At 34.4% G+C, this 21,113-nt stretch overlaps 1 protein-coding gene across 1 annotated transcript; it reads right to left on the bottom strand.

Moving 5' to 3' along the window:
• Window positions 1-3,515: 3,515 nt before the first annotated feature.
• Window positions 3,516-13,985, bottom strand: LOC110711718 (putative pentatricopeptide repeat-containing protein At5g13230, mitochondrial). Its single transcript, XM_021890138.1, is given in 5 exon segments — window positions 3,516-4,018; window positions 7,270-7,312; window positions 7,485-8,991; window positions 11,107-11,575; window positions 11,578-13,985. Coding segments are annotated over 2 exon segments (2,514 nt in total). The 5' UTR covers window positions 13,813-13,985; the 3' UTR covers window positions 3,516-4,018; window positions 7,270-7,312; window positions 7,485-8,991; window positions 11,107-11,296.
• Between the last annotated feature and the right edge of the window lie 7,128 nt (window positions 13,986-21,113).

Raw genomic sequence — 21,113 nt, 5'->3', positions numbered from 1 at the left:
TAGCCCAATTGGCTTGCTTTGTGGGCTGACCTTTGACTTTAGCACAATTGGAGAGTTGAACCTTGACCTTGGGCTTTTAATTGGATCATTTAATGCCTAGGCCCAATTGGACTAAATTGGACCCAAACAAATGATAACATATTTAGGGATACTTTTCGAATCCATGATGATAATAATGTTGATTGTCTCATTGGTAAATGGTTAAAAGTATAATTTTAAGAGAGTTAAGTGATTAATATTAGAGGTAAAGTGGCCCCCACAAGATGAAAAACCTAGCAAATGCAAATGCACGCGCAGTCAGGAATTTTATGCACGTCCATGCAAAAAGCTAAGCGTGGAATTTTATGGCCTTTTTTTTAAAAAAAAATTAATATTTTTTGGGCTTCCAAATTCTGCTGAGGAGCGTTTTACGAGTACTAAACTCTCTCTCTATCAAAAGCGCATGGCATTTTCACGTTGTTTTGTCTTCTTATTGTTCCTTCACTTTTAGTTTTTATTAAACTCCGACACTTAACATACTATTGTATTAAAATATACTTTTTTGTTTTCCTTTTACTTGACTTATTTCTTTTATCACGATTTTCAATGTAAAACTTTAATGATCAATAACTTTATTCTTCATAAGTAAAAATTATATATATTATGATAGTACTTATTGAAATGAATTCAAAATAATTCCATATAAATATATTTTTCCTTATATATTATTCACAAAAAACGGTTAAAAGAGGGGTGATGAATAGTGTAAAAGTCAAAGCGGGTCAAGTAAAAAAAACGAAGGAAGTATGTACTCTATTAGTGTTCCTTCTTGATTAACATTAATTAACTTACTCCCTCCATCTCTAATTTACATGCATACTTCCCATTTTACACGAGAATTAAGGAACTTAAAAGTCATGATTAGGAAGTACAAATATGCATGTGGGGTTAGAGAGAGATAGAGGAAAAGAAAAAGTAGTTGGTAATTATTAAAGAGATAGAGTAGAAAGTGTTGGAAAATGATGTCAAAAGTACACAAAAAAAAATGCATGTAAATAAAGGACGGAGGGAGTATTAATTAATCAAATATTGTTTGTTATTCTCGATAAGTCTTGAACTGTTATTAGCAAGAATGTTTGATATTATGGTTCGTTATATACTTTGTGTATATAAAATTAAGTTCTCGATTATGTAATTTGATTCTTATGCGTTATAATCTATTCTTTTTAGAATACTCTAATCTTATTATTTGTATATAATGAAGTATAATCGTTTGTTTAATCATCACAACTTACAAAGGTATCTAATAACATAAATTACTACTATAATTATACACATAAAAGATACATACAAAAGGGACACAAAAGTGGTTGATTGGACCATAATTAGATAATCCATGTATCATTCCTCAACAAAAAAAAAGATAATCCATGTATCAATGCATGATTTTGGTATAATACTACATTGTTATACTTTTCCATTATTATTAGATAAGTTCATTCTCGACATTCTCTCAATATTATTCTTTCTCAACAACCACACTTCTATTCCATATTTCCATGTAATATATACCGAGCCTTTAAAATGACGTGTACTTCGTATTAAAGTATTTTTGAGCTTTTACATGTTTATATTTATTATCTTATTATTCTGTATGTGCGTGATTACATGGCATGAAATCATCATTTATCTACTTTTATATGGCATGGCATGGTATATTGGTATAGCTAGCCCTAAATAGTAGATACCCTATTTGATGACAAAATTTACTCCCTTTTTATTAGTTACCCCCTCATTGTTTAAATAAAAGAAACATTTTCCTTGTGCACATATGTCAATATAAAACTTTGACTAAAAATATCTTTGATTATCATTAAGTAAAAATTATAACAATTGAATATTAATAAATTATTCATTGAGACGAATCCAACAAATACCCACAAGACTATATTTATTCTTATGTATAAATCACAAACATTAATCAAAGTGAATTAGATGTCTCAAAACATTTCTCATATTTTTACAACAATGTAGATTTCTGATTAGGTTTTTTAATGTTATTACTCGAAATTAATTGATTGCAAAAGGATAAATTATCACAAAGTATTATTTTTTTTTTTTCTTTTTCGTAAAATCATATATTAGTATATTACAGTAATTCATTTGAGATTGAAACAATGTGATACTAACAACTATTCGCGTTGTTTCTAAATGAGAGTAGCTTGTCATCCATTCTCACTACGATTAACCACATTAAAATTACATTATAACGATAATCAATAGAATAAAGGTTGTTGTTACTCAATGATTACTACTAACTTTACCCTTATCAATATGAAGTGTAATTGCAACTGTTTTGAAAGATTATTTTCAATACTTCTTATAATACATCTATTATAAGAAAAATACTCACTTTTACACATTTCACATAAATAAACATACTTTGCACAAAAACTACAACATTAGATGCGAGAATGACATATATAATGTCAAAGATTCTAACCACTTATGCCATACCTTGAACAGTTGCATCGATAATGGTAGTTAGCATTTTAAAATGCACCTGTTTAAAGTCGGTAACTCTATACATTCGAAAGCATAATCAGTGTAATTGAGGCCAATTATTCAAAAATAAACACAGAAGAATAACACTTAATAAACCAGAGGGGTTATTATAATCATACATTGACCACAAAAATGGGAGAATTCTAGATTGTAAGGTTAAAATTCAAATAGAAAATCAAATTTACAAGGATGGAAAAGTGCAATAGCATCAACCTTTTTTAGCAGAAATTTTTAATAAATATAAAAGGATGGAAAAGTGCAATAGTATCAACCCTTTTTAGTAATAATGTACGAAATGAGTTCATGATTCTTGCCTTAGGAAGGAGTACGTTGTTACTAGTTAGGGCTTTGATTTGTCTCCTAACTTAAATTATTCCCTAATCTTGGCCCAATATCGCGTGGGTCAAGGGATCAATCCTTTACATGCTTTTTTTAAAAAAAAAAAATCTGCAACATATAGTGTATAACGATTTGAATCTCATACTACGTACAATTTTCCACACTATAAAAGCACAATCAAAGTATAAAATCTTGATATTAACAGTATAATTCTCGATGGTTATGAGTATTTTATCTCAAATAATTATATACTACTTGTTTTATACTTCCTCTATTCTACAAATATTACAACAAAGATGAAATTACGCATCCCAAAATACATTTTATATGTTAAATATCTATAATTATATTAGAGTAAAAATCTTAAATAGTTGATATTTGAAAGTATTTTATGAGACAAGTCTAACAAGACCCTACATGACTATATTTTACTTAACGTATAAATCATAATTTATGGTCAAATAAGCATGAAAATAGTGCAAAAATCCAATTGTTGCAATATTACTAGAACAGAGGAAGTATTACTTACAACGATTAGACATTTTCTGCTCATTTCACGTCAAATCGTTGTAAATAGTATGAAATGGAGGTAGTAGAAAGATTAGATAGAACTAAGTTTAACAATAATATAATGCCGCATCAAACAAGTTGCATTGGAATCTCAATTGATTTCGTTCGACAATCTCAGCTTTTCAACTAAAAAGTGTCATTTCACAAACCAGTTGAATATGAATAGAGCTCAAATGATCAAACATTACGCAGTGGACAATGCAAAAATGAATGCAATCTTATTTACAGGCAACGCAAAACTTAGGAAAGTTGCCTACTTGCCTACCGCCACCACCTTATTACTTTACTACCAAGATATGGAAGGTTGATGTCCCCCTCTAACACCTACTACTTGTATGTGGAAGTATACAATATCCCAAAATAATTCGATTATGATTCACAAGGACAAATCAGCATATATCCTATTCTGCGAAGCAAGGTGCCATAACTCGGCTACGTGCTAGAGCTGCAGCTGATGCAAGTGCTTCAGCAACTTGTTTATGCACAAGCTGCATACAAAAGGTAGTCCAATTCTGATGTGGAATTCCTTCCCCAAAGAGTTGAAATTTTGTTCCACATATTCTGCCTGCGTCATGAAAACCATAAGGAAAAATCATCCGCATGCTATCAAACTATTCAAAGATATATATGTCTGAAAATTGTTCATAAATGGAGAATAATCAAATGACATTGACCAGGTCTGCAGACAGTTTCAGCTTGACTACAAATAATCAGAAACTAGAATTTTAACTTTTATAGCTCATTGAGAGATTTCACTACAATCAATTGTATATGAGCTGATCCACATGAATAAGCTACTAAACATGAGAATATAAGAACTAGATATTAAGCGCTCAGTAAAGAGGATACACTGATACACAGAGCAGGCATAAAAAAATATGTAATGAAGACACTTGAATCAGCAAATAATGTGAAAAACTTAGTGGCGAGTAGAATCTGGTTAGGATCTTAGAGCAAGGTTTCCCAAGTTTACTCCATGTGAAATGTCTTATATTAATAAGTAACAACCTTCTAGTAACCAACAAGAAAGAAAAACAATAGCTCAAGTACACTCCAAAGCTACTTGCATTTCAACACTGTCCAGAGCACAAAGTACAAATTATGCAGAATGGCGAGTTAAGATATATAACTCCATTCGTACTGCTCGAGAAAAATGATTCAAAGTTAGGTAGTCAATGAATATAGGTCCACTCACAGCACCATAAATATGCAGCTTGTGGCTAAGGCAGCAGAAAACGAAAGTACATATGCAAAGAGTAGAGTTATATACCATGCTAGGACTAGACAGTGGTTACCCATTCTAAAAACGAGGTTATCTAGCGTTCTTTAGTTGAACACATTTGAAAATACCATTACCCTTTTTAGCACCAGAATCAGTTATCTCATAATTCAACTGAGTGAATAAAATTGCATCATTACTCTGGTTTGCTAATAAATGATACAGCAAACAAGCTTTAATAGACTAGGGGTAGTAGATCTAAAGTTGAGAAGGGAATAATAACTCCCAAAAAAAAAAAAGGGTCTGTATGTTACACCATAATACTAAGATATACAAAAAAGATGAAATTACCATAACTAAATGCATAAATAAGGAATATTGTGGTTGCTTTGTCATTTTAGGGCATTACTTTAGCAGCAAATCTATTCAATGTTTGAAGAAGATGAAATGTTGCTTTCTGAGAGATATTTCACTTAGAAAGTAGATGGGATTAGACACAAGAGAAAGTTTACATCAAACAGTCCAAACCTGATTATTCATTCATTAATTTCAATAAGAAAATACTCAAACACAGCCCTAAAGGCTCAAAGATGTGGAGTGAGCATGTTATACATGTCATACAACCTCCTAAAATATGAACTAGTTAAGACACATGTTTCGCGGCCAGATAATCCTATTATAAAGCCTCTAAAAATCACTTCATTGACTTGTAACTAACAAGCTCCAACATTGCAATCTAGCAGATCATATCAAAACTCAGCTACTCTAATCATTTGCAATACTCTTACTGCCTGTTAAGTAGACAGCAATGGTAATGATCATGATTTTGTATGTAATTTTGTAAGAAAAGCTCCCCAAACATATGTTTTTCTTCCTAAATTTTCATTACCTCCCACCAAAATGATAATGGATGGTAATAAAATTTTATGAAGAAAAAGTGACATTTGGGGAAGACAAGGCATTACCATGAAAATTGACATGGGACTTTCCTTAACAATACATCAATTTATTACCACCCACCAAACGGGTCGTTACCGAAGCAATGTCATCTATATAACAGGAAAACCCACAACCTCGCCAGTGGCTAGATCATTTCGGCCACCATGATTGCTGTGTGCACTTCATAGTATAATGAGAGAAAAAACTAAGAGTAGTCTTTCGAAATTGATTCATTGTCAGTGACAATGATGTTTATTACTCTTTAATGTCCACTGCTGATCCACTATAAATATCAAGGAAGCTGCATGTCACATCTGTGGCTTTGCATATTACTAATTTCCTATACTCTTTCACCTAAAGGGGCATGACCACCAAACTCAATTTCCAAATCCAATTTATCCAAGCAAGAGAACAAAAAAGACAGAGACTAGACTCCAACTTTATAGTCCCACAGAGAATGATTTAAGCAATGGAATACTGCATTAAATTGTCGTAAGACATGTTAAACTCCGTTAGTCAGTTAGTGCGGACAATGTAATCAAGAAGATAAGAATCGTAAAAGTCAAAAGTTCATTGAATGTAGATGCACTAAATAACACCACAAATATCACATCATGTAGCACTTCAAGTGATGGGTCACCTAACTCTCCTTAGAGTATCATTGTCAAACTTGGGCTGCGTCTACTACAATATGTAACTGAGTGCTTAAATCTAACGAATAAATTTCCACTGCTTTAAGTTTGCATATAATTGCAAAATCTGTGATGTTATAGCAAACAAATCTAATCCCTTGAGAATATATGAAATGACTGTAATAATTGGAAATCTTCCACTAGACCCCCAGTAAGGACACCCAGATGGCCAGACATGTGCATGACACTTGGGACACTTTTGAACAAAACATATAAACTAGAAAGTATCTCAAAAAAGCCAAGTCTGATCTCCCTCCAGCACCACAACTAAAATATACGTCTTTAATCAAATGGGACGTGGATCTACGTCATGCTTCAGATAATAATAGCCAAAAGGTTTAACCTACCTCTATGGCTCAAATAAACTCCCGATTATGCTTTTCTATTCAGTTCAATACATTACCATAATACTCTGAAAAAGGCTCCTACCTCCATTTCCAAGATAACAGGACGAGAAAAAGAGAGGAATTGTTACTTGGCTCCCTATTGAATTCTTCAGTGTGAAATTTATGTTGATTGCAGAATCAAGGTAGCACTCAACAGATTCAGAGCATCAGTAACACAATCTACATTAGCCTAGGGGTTTTTAAGCAAGAAAAGACAACAAGAAACATGCAAGTTGTGATATTAAGAGAGAAAATTACATGAAAGAACAGATACAGGGTATGGAAAGTAACTCAGGCATCCCAACTGAAATACTAAAAAGCTAATAAGATAAAGCATCTTTTAATTTCTACAGCATGCATTATCTCCATCTATGAAAAGTTAGATATTTGGTTATGCAACATGTACTTCAAATGAGCATCCGAGTAATTTAAGCTCTCAAGTTCACACAACCACAAGACTTAAGCCTCTACAGGTCTAAGGGATTAGGCAGGAAGGAAGGAAAGTGAAAAGACAACCTTTTCTGATATCTATAGCACAGAAGCAGATGAGGGATCAAAGGGGGCATTCCTGAAATGTTACCTTAAGGAACGTTTCCCGTCTTCCAGAATCCATTCATAATCACCTGCAGTTGATAGAATTTAAGTAAAGCAGCTTAGTTATCACCATCATTTCAGCAACTCACATTTCAGCTCATAAAATAAGCATATACATTCTTAATTCTGCCACCACTCAGCAACATCAACTCAGCGAAGGAAATTTAAATCTAAAAATCAACTTATTCATCAGCAACTCACCTCTGGTTGAAACATCTTTAGATAGGTCTTAGTTATCCCATTTTTATTACCAACAAGCCCACCAGAATTGAGCTCCTTAGCTCTGATAAAGGATAAGGTATGCAAAGGTATTAAATTCATTTATAGAAACCAAAAGCAGCTATGAAAATGTATAAATGGAAAATATAGATACCAAGTGCATCAAAATGCAACCAGGCAATCAAAGATAGACTAGTACTGAAAGAAAAATAATTTTAAAAAAAAATATACATATATATATATGAACAACAATCTCTGAACTAAAACCCGAAACAACAAAACTCATAATAACAAGCAATTTTTTGGCATCCCACAGCAGTAAATGAATCATGGTTTGACTCTTGAGTTGTACATGACTTTAATTCCTCAAAAACTCTCCATGTGGCCCCAGCCATGTAAAATTGGTATAGTTATTTCTTGCATTATTATTGCTCATTACATCCCAACAACAATAAATGTTTAATTAAGGCAAGAAATAAGCTAACATCATCATATGTATTAGCCAACAGAACCACCACCCATTTCTATGTTAATACTTAAAAATGCCCCTTCAATACTTGAGTGCTAATTTGAACCTGCATTAAGCATTTACTCTGCACCGTTAATCACATTGACACGATCAATACACATTCCACCACTGGCGGGGTATGATGAGATCATGAAAATCTTAATGAGTTGAAAGTTTGACAAAGCCATGATGCAATAAATGTTTTTATAGGGGCAGTGATGAACATTGGATTAAGTTAAATAACAATATTTCATAGAAATACATCATCACTACTCCATACTTGTCAGTCGCCATGCTTGCTGATATGACGGAAACTTGTATGCATTCTAATAATCAAAACAAATTACATAAAGTATGCTGAAATGACAGTTAGCAAAGACTACAAGGTCAAATAGACATATCCAATGCCAACATTACGAGATGATTTGATGATGTATATATGAAAAGAAGTCAAGGTAGACTAAGGAAGACCTGGATGGATTGTATAAAACAGAAGTAAGAATTGAGGGAAGAGGAAACCATAGAATGCATTATAATCAAGATAGATATTTATTCTGGAATTAATTACTTTAAAACAATAGCAAGAGGACAAGGTATACTATAGGGAAAACATCTACAAAAAATCAGTAAAATAGATATTAAATACGACTTACCAGAAACCATAGAATGCAAAAATTAAAACTTAAAAGGAGGAGCATAGGATGTTTAGTTTTAGACAGCACACAAAGAGTATCCATTAGATGACTCAATGAACTAAATCTTGGACATAAAAAGTTCAAATTAGCTGAGATAAGAGTAGTACCTGTAGTCTCTTGATATTGGGAAAAGCAAGTGACACCAAAGTCAAGAGACACGCTGCTAAGGAGCTATATTGATTGCCTTCACATATTTATGCCCATTTTAAATAGCTTCAGAGCGTACCTTTAGTCCCATGGGATGAAAGATGGACTCGTCTTCAAAAGAATGGCACTGCTGCATCATCTGAATTTGCATTTAAATCATCCACTGTCAATATTAAACATTGGAATGAAAATGGAAAACAACTATGCACAGAGTCAGTCATTAGTAAACTGTCAAGGAAAGACTGGGGACAATGATAAGTGCATAGAGTTGCCCCTAAATAAAAGACATAGGTCTCCAATGACCTGCATACCAAGAACAGGGGCAGTTCGATAAATAAATATTAAAATGGGAAAAGAAATTAAATATATGAGAAATTTGTATAATAAGAAAATGAGAGTACTACAAGATTATAGCTTCTTTGTAGCTTAATTCGATTTTATTTTATTTTTCTGCATCTTTTGATTCTAAATCATCTTATTCCTTATTTGTCTGTTATACTATATTCTGCATCACTGATCAAACCACAACTTTTGCTTTACATTCATGGACAAAAATCATTCATAATGCTAGGAGTAGATACAGACATACTTAATCTGGATATTAGAGGTGCCTGACCCTCAATATAAAGGCCAGAATATGAGCTTATAAGTACATAAGCAATTGCCTTAAAAATTACTCCACTTGGAAATCTGTAGTCACATGTTTTAAAGTGGACTATAAATTTAAGATGGGGCAACACAAAGAATCTACAATCCATATGATTCTACCAAATAATTAGAACATGTCAAAGTCTAAACTTTGGAAGTCTAAGATTGCTCAAGAAATAGTCTTAAACAATGAAATATATAAAATTAGTACGGTCAAGACAAGGCAGGGGCACAAAGCAAAGTCATGGGCCGAGGCATGAATTAGTTGGTTCCAATTGGCAACCACCACCGAATAGGCCTCTCTAGGTCCAATGGAACCATGAGAATCACCTCAATGTCCAAAAAAGTTATCCAGTTGCAAAATTGAAGGTTAATGCACAAGATAGGATTATTTTTGGAGATTTTGGACCCAAGTTCAAAATATGATGTGATTGAGCCCTCCTGAGGTCATAAATGGTTGTTTAGAGCAAAAAACGCACACTAGTGGGTCGCAAATAGAGCTGGCAAAAAGTTGTATTGTGTCGTGTTCGTGTTTGGTCTCGTGTTCATTTCATGTTCACAAAATCTATCAAAAACTATGTTAAATGTAGGACAATTGCATAATTTGACCAATTTATTAAAATCAGTCGTGTTAGTTGGTTTGGCAGTGTGTCGTGTTGACTTTGTGTTTTCTCTTAGTAATTTTGTGTTCGTGTCGTACCGGTTTCAGTCGTGTTGTCGTGTCTCGCAAAGAATCTTGAAAAGGCCATCATTCAATGACATTAAGAGGCAAAGTAGGTGCCACCGAGGGTGTCATGGGGTGAGAGCATCTCAATCTCCGACCTTTGAAGGTTCAAAAAAGTGAATAATGTTCCCGTTATGAAGGCATGCACGATCTTGAAGCATTTTTAAGAAAAAAATTTGAAATTGATGTGGATGTAGGGGATGTCTCCCAGCATCATAAAAGTTGGGTTGGAGCCATATACGACCTACAAGTTGGTCTCTAAAATCCTGAGAATGAGTTTTGTTCATATGATGGAGAATCAATTGGTCAAAATCTAGAATATTATATGTACCATTTGCAATTACAAAATGAAAACCTTATATTTGGATCTCTCTTAAGTTGACAAGAAACTATATAGAGATCCCTATAAACAAAAAACAAGATTTTGAGTGCCTCTCAGGTCCAAAATATAAAGCTTGCTTCAAAAGGATAGTAATCAACTATCTAGAATCCCGTCAATAAGTTGCAATTTTCTCATCTACAGAGAGCAGCATTTACTTGCAATCACTAATGAGAAATCTATTTCTGAAAAAGGTGAAACTCATGGTACAAGCAAATTCAAGTGCAACCAAAGCAAGCCAAGATTGTTTCATCAAGAGCAACCAAGACATATTAGAGTATCGACCATGTGTACTTGAACCAAGACAAATCTCAACCAACAACAATAATAACAATGACGACCAACTGCCAAATCAAAAATGTATGCAACCTTACAACTATATACACTAAACTAGATGGAAGGCTGGAAAACAGAAAACCTCAAAGAAATACAATATCATATACTGCAGACATATTTTGCACCAGCAACAGCTAAGACTCTAAGAAGCACTAACAGGAACTTACCATACTGGTGACTTGAAAATTTTGACGAGCATCTAAAATCAGCTTGATCTAACTCCATATCAACTGATGTACATGGCCAGATGATGTTCCATCAATGAAAGAAAATTTCAGGCTACAGATTCTTTTCAATTGTGTGACTGGTGAAAAAGATGAAACATGTAATGTTTAAAACTCGTAGCTCTACAAGAGTTCACCAATAATCACCACAGGAGCAGATGCCATCCTCAAAGTGGTGGAACCGATTTATATCTCGGACGACAATTTCTCGTTGAACAACCTTTGATATAAGCTTAACTGCCGCATGGCAATCTGCACATATTCGAAGATTTTTAAGTATACACACAGGACTACCCAATGGCGTCCTAACTAAAGCAAACGCCAAAGCTAGTCTTTCACTGTGTGACCACACAAGGCGCTCTTTTTCTTCATCTTCTACATCAAGCAGAATCACATTGCAATTAGCAATATATTTCCTGCTCTGTTGACTTTCATCCTCAACCATTCAAGCATCCCCTTTATTAACCGGATATCAGGATGTGATGCATCACCTACAGTGAAGTAATGTGTCTCACCTTGTATCTCGACCCAGCTTAATCCTGGTTCTTTCTTGACTCCTTTATTTTTCATGCTTTTCCTGACTTGAGCTACATGCCCCCATCTCTTTAGCGAGGCAAAGATGTTTGATAGTAATACATAAGCTGTCTGGTCTTGTGGATCCATTTCAAGCACATGTTCAGCAGCAACTTTTCCAAGCTCAACATTCTTGTGTATGACACATGCTCCAAGAACAGCACGCCATATCATGATACTAGGCTCAAAGGGCACTTCCCTAATCAGTTCCATAGCCTTATCAAGATTCCCTGATCCCCCCAAAAGCCAAACCATACATGTGTAATGCTCTATGCATGGTTCTATGCCATAATCACTGATCATTGAGGTGAAATAAGTTTGCCCCTCATCTAATAGTCCCATGTTGCTGCAAGCTGACAGAACACCAACAAAAGTTAGCTTGTTTGGCTTACAGTCTGTTCCCTGCATCCTCTCAAACATTATTAGTGCCTCCTTTCCAAGGCCATGCATCGCATATGCTGAAATAATAGTATTCCATGAAACTTCATCCCACTTTCCCATTGTATCAAATATTAAACGAGCAGGCTTAATGTTTCCACACTTGGCATACATATCTATTAATGAATTGCCGACTACACTATCTTTGTCAAATTTTGTTTTAATGGTAAAAGCATGTATCTGCATTCCAGGATCAACTGTCGCTAAGCTGGCACAAGCACGAAGTGTACTAGAATACGTAACCTCAGTTGGCAGCACGTTGTGCTCAAGCATACCCCTAAACAATATCAATGCTCTCTCGCCATCCCCTAATTGGCCATAGCCGACAATCATAGTGTTCCAGGTGACATCATTTTTGTTTGCCGAGGCCTCAAACAATACCAAAGAGTCCTCAATCCTTTCACACTTTGCATAAACGTCCATAAGGGCATTAGAGACAAATACATTAGAATCAAGGCCAACCTTCATGACAATGCAATGCATTTGCTTCCCCATATTCAAACTGGCCATGCTTGCACAAGCTTGCAATAAACTAGCAAGAGTATACTCATTAGGCATGACAAAAGCTTTCCTCATCTGATGAAATATATCCACAGCCAAAACACTCTGGTCAGTCTGTGCACAGTGCGTAATCATGAAGCTCCACGGGATCACATCCTTTTTTGGCATATCTTTAAATACTAACTCAGCTTCACTAAAGTCGCCAAATTTAGTGTACAAGCCAAGTAAAGCAATGCCAACATAGTTGTCCTTCTCAAACCCAGTCTTTAAAGTACACCCATGAATACTCTTTGCGGAACACACTGCCCCCAAACCAATGCAAGCCTTCAACCCACTAGCTAAAGTAAAATTGTTGGGCATGAATCCCACCATCCGCATCTCCAAATAAAGTTGCAAAGCCTCCTCAAAGCAAGCATTCTCAACATAGCCAGCAACCATTCCACTCCAAGAAATCATGTCTTTGTATAAAATCCCATCAAAGACGTCCCTCGCGATATCCACAAGCCCACACATGGAATAGGAATCAATAAGAGCAGTACCCACAAACGCATTACAATCCTGTCCAAGCTTATAAATACAAGCATGAATATTCCAACCCAATTCCGGCCGTTCCATACTAACAAATAATTTCAAAACTGTAGTAAATACAAAGGGATTCAACTCATGGCCATCCCTATGAAGCACAGAGAAAAACCCCAGAGCGTCGGTAAAGCGACCAGCTTTACCTAACCCCTGAATTAAAGTAACCAATGAAATGGTATTTCTCTCAGGCATTTCATCAAACAGTTTACATGCATCAGGAAGAAGGTCAGATTTGACATAAAAATTAAGCAAAACATTGCGGGCAAAAAGGTCAAGACAATTACCTTTCTTGAGAATTTGACTATGTAAAGCTTGACCTTTGATAATGTCGTGATTGAATAAACATTCCTGAATCGAACTTCCATAAAAATGGGAATTGAGCTCCTCAAATGGGGAAGAAGGTGTTGGGTTTGCATAATCTATGGAGTAGTAATCTCCATTTTGTAGAGCAGCTTGGGCTGAAAACCCTTGCCCTTTTGAAATGAATGAAGATGATGGGTTGTTCTTGTTCATCCATAGCAGTCGCACAGCAGTTTGGCGCAACAATTTAATCATACGCCTTGCAATTCAACGACTAAAGAAAGCTTTTTTGATTTGGATTAGAGGAGAGTGAGAGTGGGAGAGAATGAATTAGCATAATGGTCTCAGAAATTTTGCAGCAAATCTCAAAGTACGGGTCGAAATAAGTATGACACTTTCAATTCAAAATCATGTACAGTAATTTTTTTACTTCAAATAGTTTAATAAGACGCTTAAACACATACTCGTGTTGGATATAGGTATCTTGTCCATGTAACATAGGGCTATAGGCCTATAGCTACTAGCTAGTACTAAAGTGGAGCAACAATTTAAAGGGGCTTTTTTTTCCGATTTAATTTTTTATTAAAATAATAATTCATTAATGCTAAAAAAACCAAATGAAAATCTTTTAATTAGAATACTTTAAAATGAGAAAGTCTATAAATTTTCTTTTACAATTCTTCAATCATCATTCACGTATTTAATTCCTTATTAAAAGGGAATAATCTATTTTTGTAACATGTCAAAACACATTAGACAAGTTGTTTCTTTGTTTAATATTTTCAATCATCAACTTGTCATCCTGGAATTTTATTATTACTATATAAAATTTTAAGAAGTGTTAAGAAATATCCGATGTCATCCCAGGGTTCATTGTAAGATGTGAGGAAGGGGTTTTCCAAAAGTTCATTTTGAAGTGGATAATTCACCAATGAAATCCATTTTAAATATTTTAAGCTAGGACCTTGTGTCAAAAACTCAAGTAATAACAATGGAGGCACCCTAGGATCATATGATGCTATTGGAATCATATATGACCACCACTTGGTCACATAAAGACATATGGATGCTGCCTTTGAGTTAATGAAAAAAGTTGTATACATAACTAGTTAACTTAACATTTTAAAGGTAAGATAGGAAGTTTCAACCATCCATATGCCCTCCCATGGTCTTTGTAAGGTTCATGGAAAGAACTTCGACCCCTTTCCTTTTATGGACTCATAAAAATTCAAAAAATGTCCAAAGCTGAAAGATATAATTCACATTTTTTAATCAATTTTGATACATTGTTCCCAAAATGAAGTGAATGTGTGAGGTGTCTTCCGAGGTCATAAAACTAATTTTGGAATGATAATAGACTTTCCAATAGGTCGAACTCTCAATAATTAGTTTAGTTCAACTATGTGGCTATTTTAAAATCATGTTGCATTGTCTAGCAAGAACTATGTGGTGGGCTTAAGTTAAAACATAAAAAGTGTGTACATAATCACTAAATTGGCAATTTAGGGCAAAAACAGACGTTTTCCATTGCCCAAATGGCCTTTCAGGGTTTTTGTGGGCTTCATGATAAGCATCTCAACCTCTTCCTTTTTTTTTCAAAAAATGTTTATAATTTTCCAAAAATAAAGGCTAAAGCAAAATTTATCATCTAGTAAACACTCTCGGTCTCAAGACATCATGGACTCAGGGTGTTTCGGTGTTTCCTGTGTTTCTTGATGGAACTTGGGAAACCTAGTTAATGATCGGACTATAACTTTATGCACAAATGAGGTTCATCGACAAACGAACCAATCTTGGACTAAAACTCTTACCAAACCATTTTTTTAAGAAGCCTAGTTGATTCTCCGGAAGCTTAGCTCCGACTACATCCGAATTCGACCAGTGTTGCACACCTAGCTTATGGTGGGTGAGTCTCCCAACAAGAGTTTACGCATACGGTGAGGCTCGAACAGGAGACCTCCTTTAATCGGCAGTAAGTTGCTTACTACTTGAACCAACCCTTGTTGGTTAAAAAACACTTACCAAACCAATCCTAATTTTGTCGTCTTATTTATTTATTTATTTATTCTATTTATTTTATTTTATTTTAATACTAAGGATAAAAATTAGGAAACACAAAAGTGGTTGGGACATTTTTGTTGTTAGTTTTCAAAATCATGATGACTTTAATAAGTTTGACTACTTTTATGAATTATTTTTAATGAAATACATCATATGACTTTTCAAATTAATTTTTAGGGATTTTCCATGTGGTACCATTGTAGTTTTGGTTTTTCCATATGGTACCCAATTCTTAGTTTTACATGGTACCATTGTTTACTATAACATCTTGTCAAATGTAATATTAGTTTGGGGCAATTGTGGTCCTTTTTTCTAATTTTGACTGCAAATTTTAACCTTTTAAGGTCATAATGACTCTCAAAACCTTAATCAGACATTTTTTTTTTTTGTAAAACAATTTGAAATATACAAATTGAGACATTTTTCTTACACATAAACCGCGACATTTTTAAGCGCTTTTTTTTTTTTTTTTTTTTTGCGCTAACTTCGACCTCAAACTTGAACCTTAAGGCCGTTAAGGGCTAAAACATCCTCTGAAAATTTTAACCGATCAATTTTAATGACACCCAAATCGAAGAATACATAATATATTTGATGGAATGCTATAGTAGAAAATAAATTGAAAGTATAATGGTATCATGTAAAATAAAACTAAAAATTGAATATCGAGTAGATAAGCCCAAACTATAATAGTACCAAATGAAAACCACAGTAAAGCTGAACGAGCCCGAACATCGTTAGCAATTTTGTTCATGTCCACAACCCAATGGACATATTTAAGATTTTAGGCTAATAAAAAGGTTTTGAGTTTAGGCTGAAATTAACCCAGGCCCACTGGCCAGCTTGCAACCCAAAAGTAACAAACATGAGAACACAGCATAAAACTTGGTGGCGCGGCCCACTACATACACCACCACATCTAGGGTTTCACTTGGCCGCCTTTAAATGGGGATCCTCTTCTTCTTCCCTCCCTCATCGCTCATCTGTAAAGTTTCAATCTTTCATCTTCAGATCTTCTTTTTCTTTCTGATTTCTGCTTCGTTTTTTTATAAATGTTTTTCGCCTGAGTTCTAATTTCTTATCTTTCATTACTCTTTCTTGTTTCCTGATAAAAGTATTGAATTTGATTAATCAAATGTTATGATATGGGGGCGATGAATTAGTGAGCATATGATGATACACATGATATAACAGCTGAGTTGTAATGCATGATGTTACAAAAATCGAGCTTTTTAAAACTGATGCTCCTATGATCAACCTCATTTCTTCTTATTATAGATAATTAGCAATTTAATTAATCAATTAGCTGTTTAGTTTATAATTTAAATAGAAAAAAGTACTGTGCACAATAAGCCGATGCTCTGGATAAAAAAATGATGAAGGAAGCATGGTAGTGTGCACAGAGAGTGAAGTTTAGGTCGACATGTCTGCCCCCTCTGAATTTCTCTGATTTGGGGGCCTGGTCAAGACCTATATTTTTTCTAATTAATCTAGTAAAAAATTGTAAGTGTATAAGATTTTATTATATTTTGGTACAATTTTGTTCCATCTTACGCTTGGATTCTGCTTCTGCTTTGATGGAGTTCAATTGTTGGTAGCTAATGGAGGGGAAGGGGGACTAACATGGAAACTTGACTATCATAATACGACTATACTTTAATTCAACAGTTTTTTTTTTTTTTTTACAAAGAGAACTTCATAAATAAAAAGCAAATTACAACCTAGACTAAAAGAAAGAAACTAAAATACTAGACACTAAATTTCTATTACATGCTTTGGTAATATAACCTAGGCGAAGGAGAGCACTGTTACCGCGAACATTTGGTCAGAAACCTGCAAGATAAACCCTGTTAAGACTTACCTGGGAGTCATGAACTTTCCGCCACCATAAAATACCCAAATCAGAGCGAAGAAGGTGAGGAAGCTAAAAATAGGAGTAGCATAGGGGCCTAGCAAAGAGAATGTCGATGTGAGCAAAATACTACTTCTTCAAAACTCAAGTGCCATAACACGAAATGTAGCGAAAATCCACACTCGCCACTAAGGTCATCCCAAGGTCTCGACAAACAACAAACATCCTTGGATCCTTGACCAGGAGCTACTTACCCTAGTAACTCGAAGCCGGACATCTCTTGATTAAGAGAATGTCGGACCTGCAAGGAGAAACTTGCTTCCCTCAACTGATCCAGATGAGGAGCCTCTGTCAAGATTTGATTTATAATCTGGCTATTATCATCAAACACAAGGTTGAGGAGTTTACTTTAATCCCCCACCTAACCCACACCACCACAACATTCATAACTGAAGAAAGGAATCCCACATCTAAAGCAGACAACATAATTTGAGAACTGCCTTGAGAATCTTGAATAGGATCTCTAATGATCTCTTCCATCATACCTAAATTAATGTACCTGCCACCACAATTCATCGGTGGCACACACCAGCTAAGGAACCAAATTCCTAAGATATAAATTCGGATCCTACAACCTAAACCATTGCTACCCTAAACATTTGAGCGGATACCTGCAAGACAAACCCAGTGAAAACTTATCTGCAAATTATGAACCTACTGCCACCACACGATGTCTAATAAAGAGCTAATTAGGTGAGGAAATTGAAAAAGAAAGTTATAAAGGGGCCTAGAACAAAGGTAGAGAATCAACATGATGGAAGACGATGTGAGCTGAACACTACCTCTTCAGAACTTGATTGCCATGTCACAATATGCGAGTACCTGCACTCGCCACTAAGGTCATCCCAAGGCCCTAACAAGCAACTAACAGCTTGGGATCCTTGACCGGGAGTTACTTTCCCTAGTAACTCAATACCAGACATCACCTGACTAGGAGCATGTCCGGCTTTCAAGGAGGAACTTGCTTCCCTCACCGTTTTCAAGTGAGGAGCCTCCATCAAGATTTGATTGACAACGATCATGGCTCTACTAGCCATCATCATCACCAAACACGAGGTTGATGGGTTCTTTGTAATCGCTAACCTAACCCACAACATCATAGCAATTGTAACTGAAGAAATGAATCCCACATCTAAAACAAACAATAAAAATTGAGAATTGTCTTGAGAATCCTGAATTGGATCTCCTATGAACTCTTCCATCATCTCTAAATGAAAACACCGGCCACCACACTCTATTAATGGCACACACCAACAAAGGAACCAAAATTCTAAGGAATAATTTTGTAACCTACAACCTAAATTCCAAATTGAAACTTGAGCCCCAACATTAGCAAACAGGGCCTTAATCCCACCATGCTAAAAAAACATCAGAAACACAAATACAACCCAATACAATTGCAGCAAGAACACATAATATCCCCAACCAACAGTGACAGCATAATAACCACCCAAATCATACAAAAACCAAAGCAAGAGCTTACAACACACCCAAAACAGACTAAACCACACCAACAGGAGAATAGAAAAGGACGATATTACTGAACGAAACTAACGGTGCCATAATCAAAATCCCCTGCACATAAGCCCTCTGAAAGAACTCAAACCACACAAAAAGAAATCAAAGTTAATCGCAGCTTCGGTATTTGACTGGAGTTTTCCCTAAACTAAACTTGCAAAAACAACAAGCCCAAACCACACCCATTGGCGGACCTGCCCTTGTGCATGGTGAGTCAAATGACTCACCAGGGCCCAAAAAAAATTTCTAAGTTTTTTTTTTTTAAAAAAAAAAAAAAAAAAAAAAATTATTTTCTTTGGTTGATTTTGTTGTTGTTTGTTTGGTAAACTTTGAACCTTTTGTTAATGTTGTTGGGTTTTTGATGAAATTTGAACCTTTTTGACCATGTGAATTGTAATCAGTGTTTATTTAGGGTGTTTATTGATGTTAATTATGTCTGTCAAATTGTCAATACACCATTGACTTTGGTAGATTTATATGGGGTTTTGCATATGTGCTGATTTGATTGGCGACTCGGACGATTGCTTATGATATAGTCGACCCACCCTAATGATATAGTCAATTATGTTTGTCAAATTGTGAATACACCCTAATGCTTGTACAGATTTTAATCTTGTCAATTATTAGAGAGCTAAGCTTGTCATGTTGTCAAATTTTTTTTTTTACATATTTGGTTATCGATTGTGACTCATCAGTCGGAAATTCCTGGGTCTGCCACTGCCGGCCACACCAAAACTGACCAAAAACAGAAAGAAAGATAAAGATAATTGAAAAGCTCGCCGGCGAGAGCAGCCACGAAGGGTAGAGCCACCCTTCGTCGACAAGCAGAAGATTGAGGCAGTGGAAGGATAAGCTCTAGGATTTCTAGAGAGAAGATTGAGGCGGTGACCTCTCTCTAGAAAATTCGACTCCGATAAAGTTAATTACCAATGCTTTTTACTTTAATTTAACAATTAAACACAATATTACACTTGAAAATTTTGTACCGGTTTCATGACCTGTAAAACAATACTTTGTACATTGAACTCTAGGGAATTAAACTTTTCTATTGTAGTATTTTCTATATCCAGACTAGAGGCATTTGGGGTGGGGGATTCGAAGAATTCTAATATAGTCTTATGATTTTTTATTACCACAATTTTTTAAAATAGACGGTTGAGATTATTTGTTTTTTGATTTATTTTTAATTAGTAATTTTAATTAAAAATAATTTAATTAAAAATAATTTTTTACTTATTTTAAATATATTTTTATCTTCCACAAATTATTTCTTAATATTTTTGAAATTCTAGAAATAATATATATATATATATATATATATATATATCAAATAATTAAAAAATGATTTTTAATTAAAATTACTAATTAAAAATAAATCAAAAAAACAAATAATCTCAGCCGTCCATTTTAAAAAATTGTGATAGTCAAAAGTCATAAGACTATAGTAGAATTTTCACCTTCTCCCTCACTTCCAATGTTAACACGGGCTGGGAGAACCTGTGAGAGATTTTGGTTTGGTAGGCCCTTTTTACTTACCAACCAAAAAAAAAATTTGGATAGGATTTGAAGTTTATGTTTGGTGGGTCATGTTATAGATATGGAGAGTACTCGATTGTAGATTTGTAGTTTGTAAACTTTATAGTTATGGTGTGTTCTATATATCTGAACTTATTAAAACTTAGTTTTCCTAAATTGAACTTATATTAATTAATTAAACTTATTAGACTTGAAATAAGTGAAAATAATGTGAACAGACGTGGATTGAATTCACTCACAATCTAATGTCTAAAATGCTTAATATTAGACATTTAGACAATATATAGTCTAAAATGCTTAATATTAGACATTTAGACAATCAGTATTCATTTAATGAATTAAAGTCATATTCTCTTATCAAATATTTGCATATGCCACGCCACTAAAATTAAGATATTAAGTGTGAATACTATGCAAAGTATTAATTTGAAGTTTTCAGTCTTTTCACAAATAATCAGATACATCATACATCAAACAATTGAAAGGACCACATATAACAATGGAAGAATAGACTACATCTAATAGTATA

The sequence above is a fragment of the Chenopodium quinoa genome, unplaced genomic scaffold, assembly GCF_001683475.1.
Source record: "Chenopodium quinoa cultivar QQ74 unplaced genomic scaffold, ASM168347v1, whole genome shotgun sequence".
NCBI lineage: Eukaryota > Viridiplantae > Streptophyta > Magnoliopsida > Caryophyllales > Amaranthaceae > Chenopodium > Chenopodium quinoa.
Note: the sequence above shows the minus strand (reverse complement) of the source record. Positions and strands in the feature narration are given on the sequence as shown.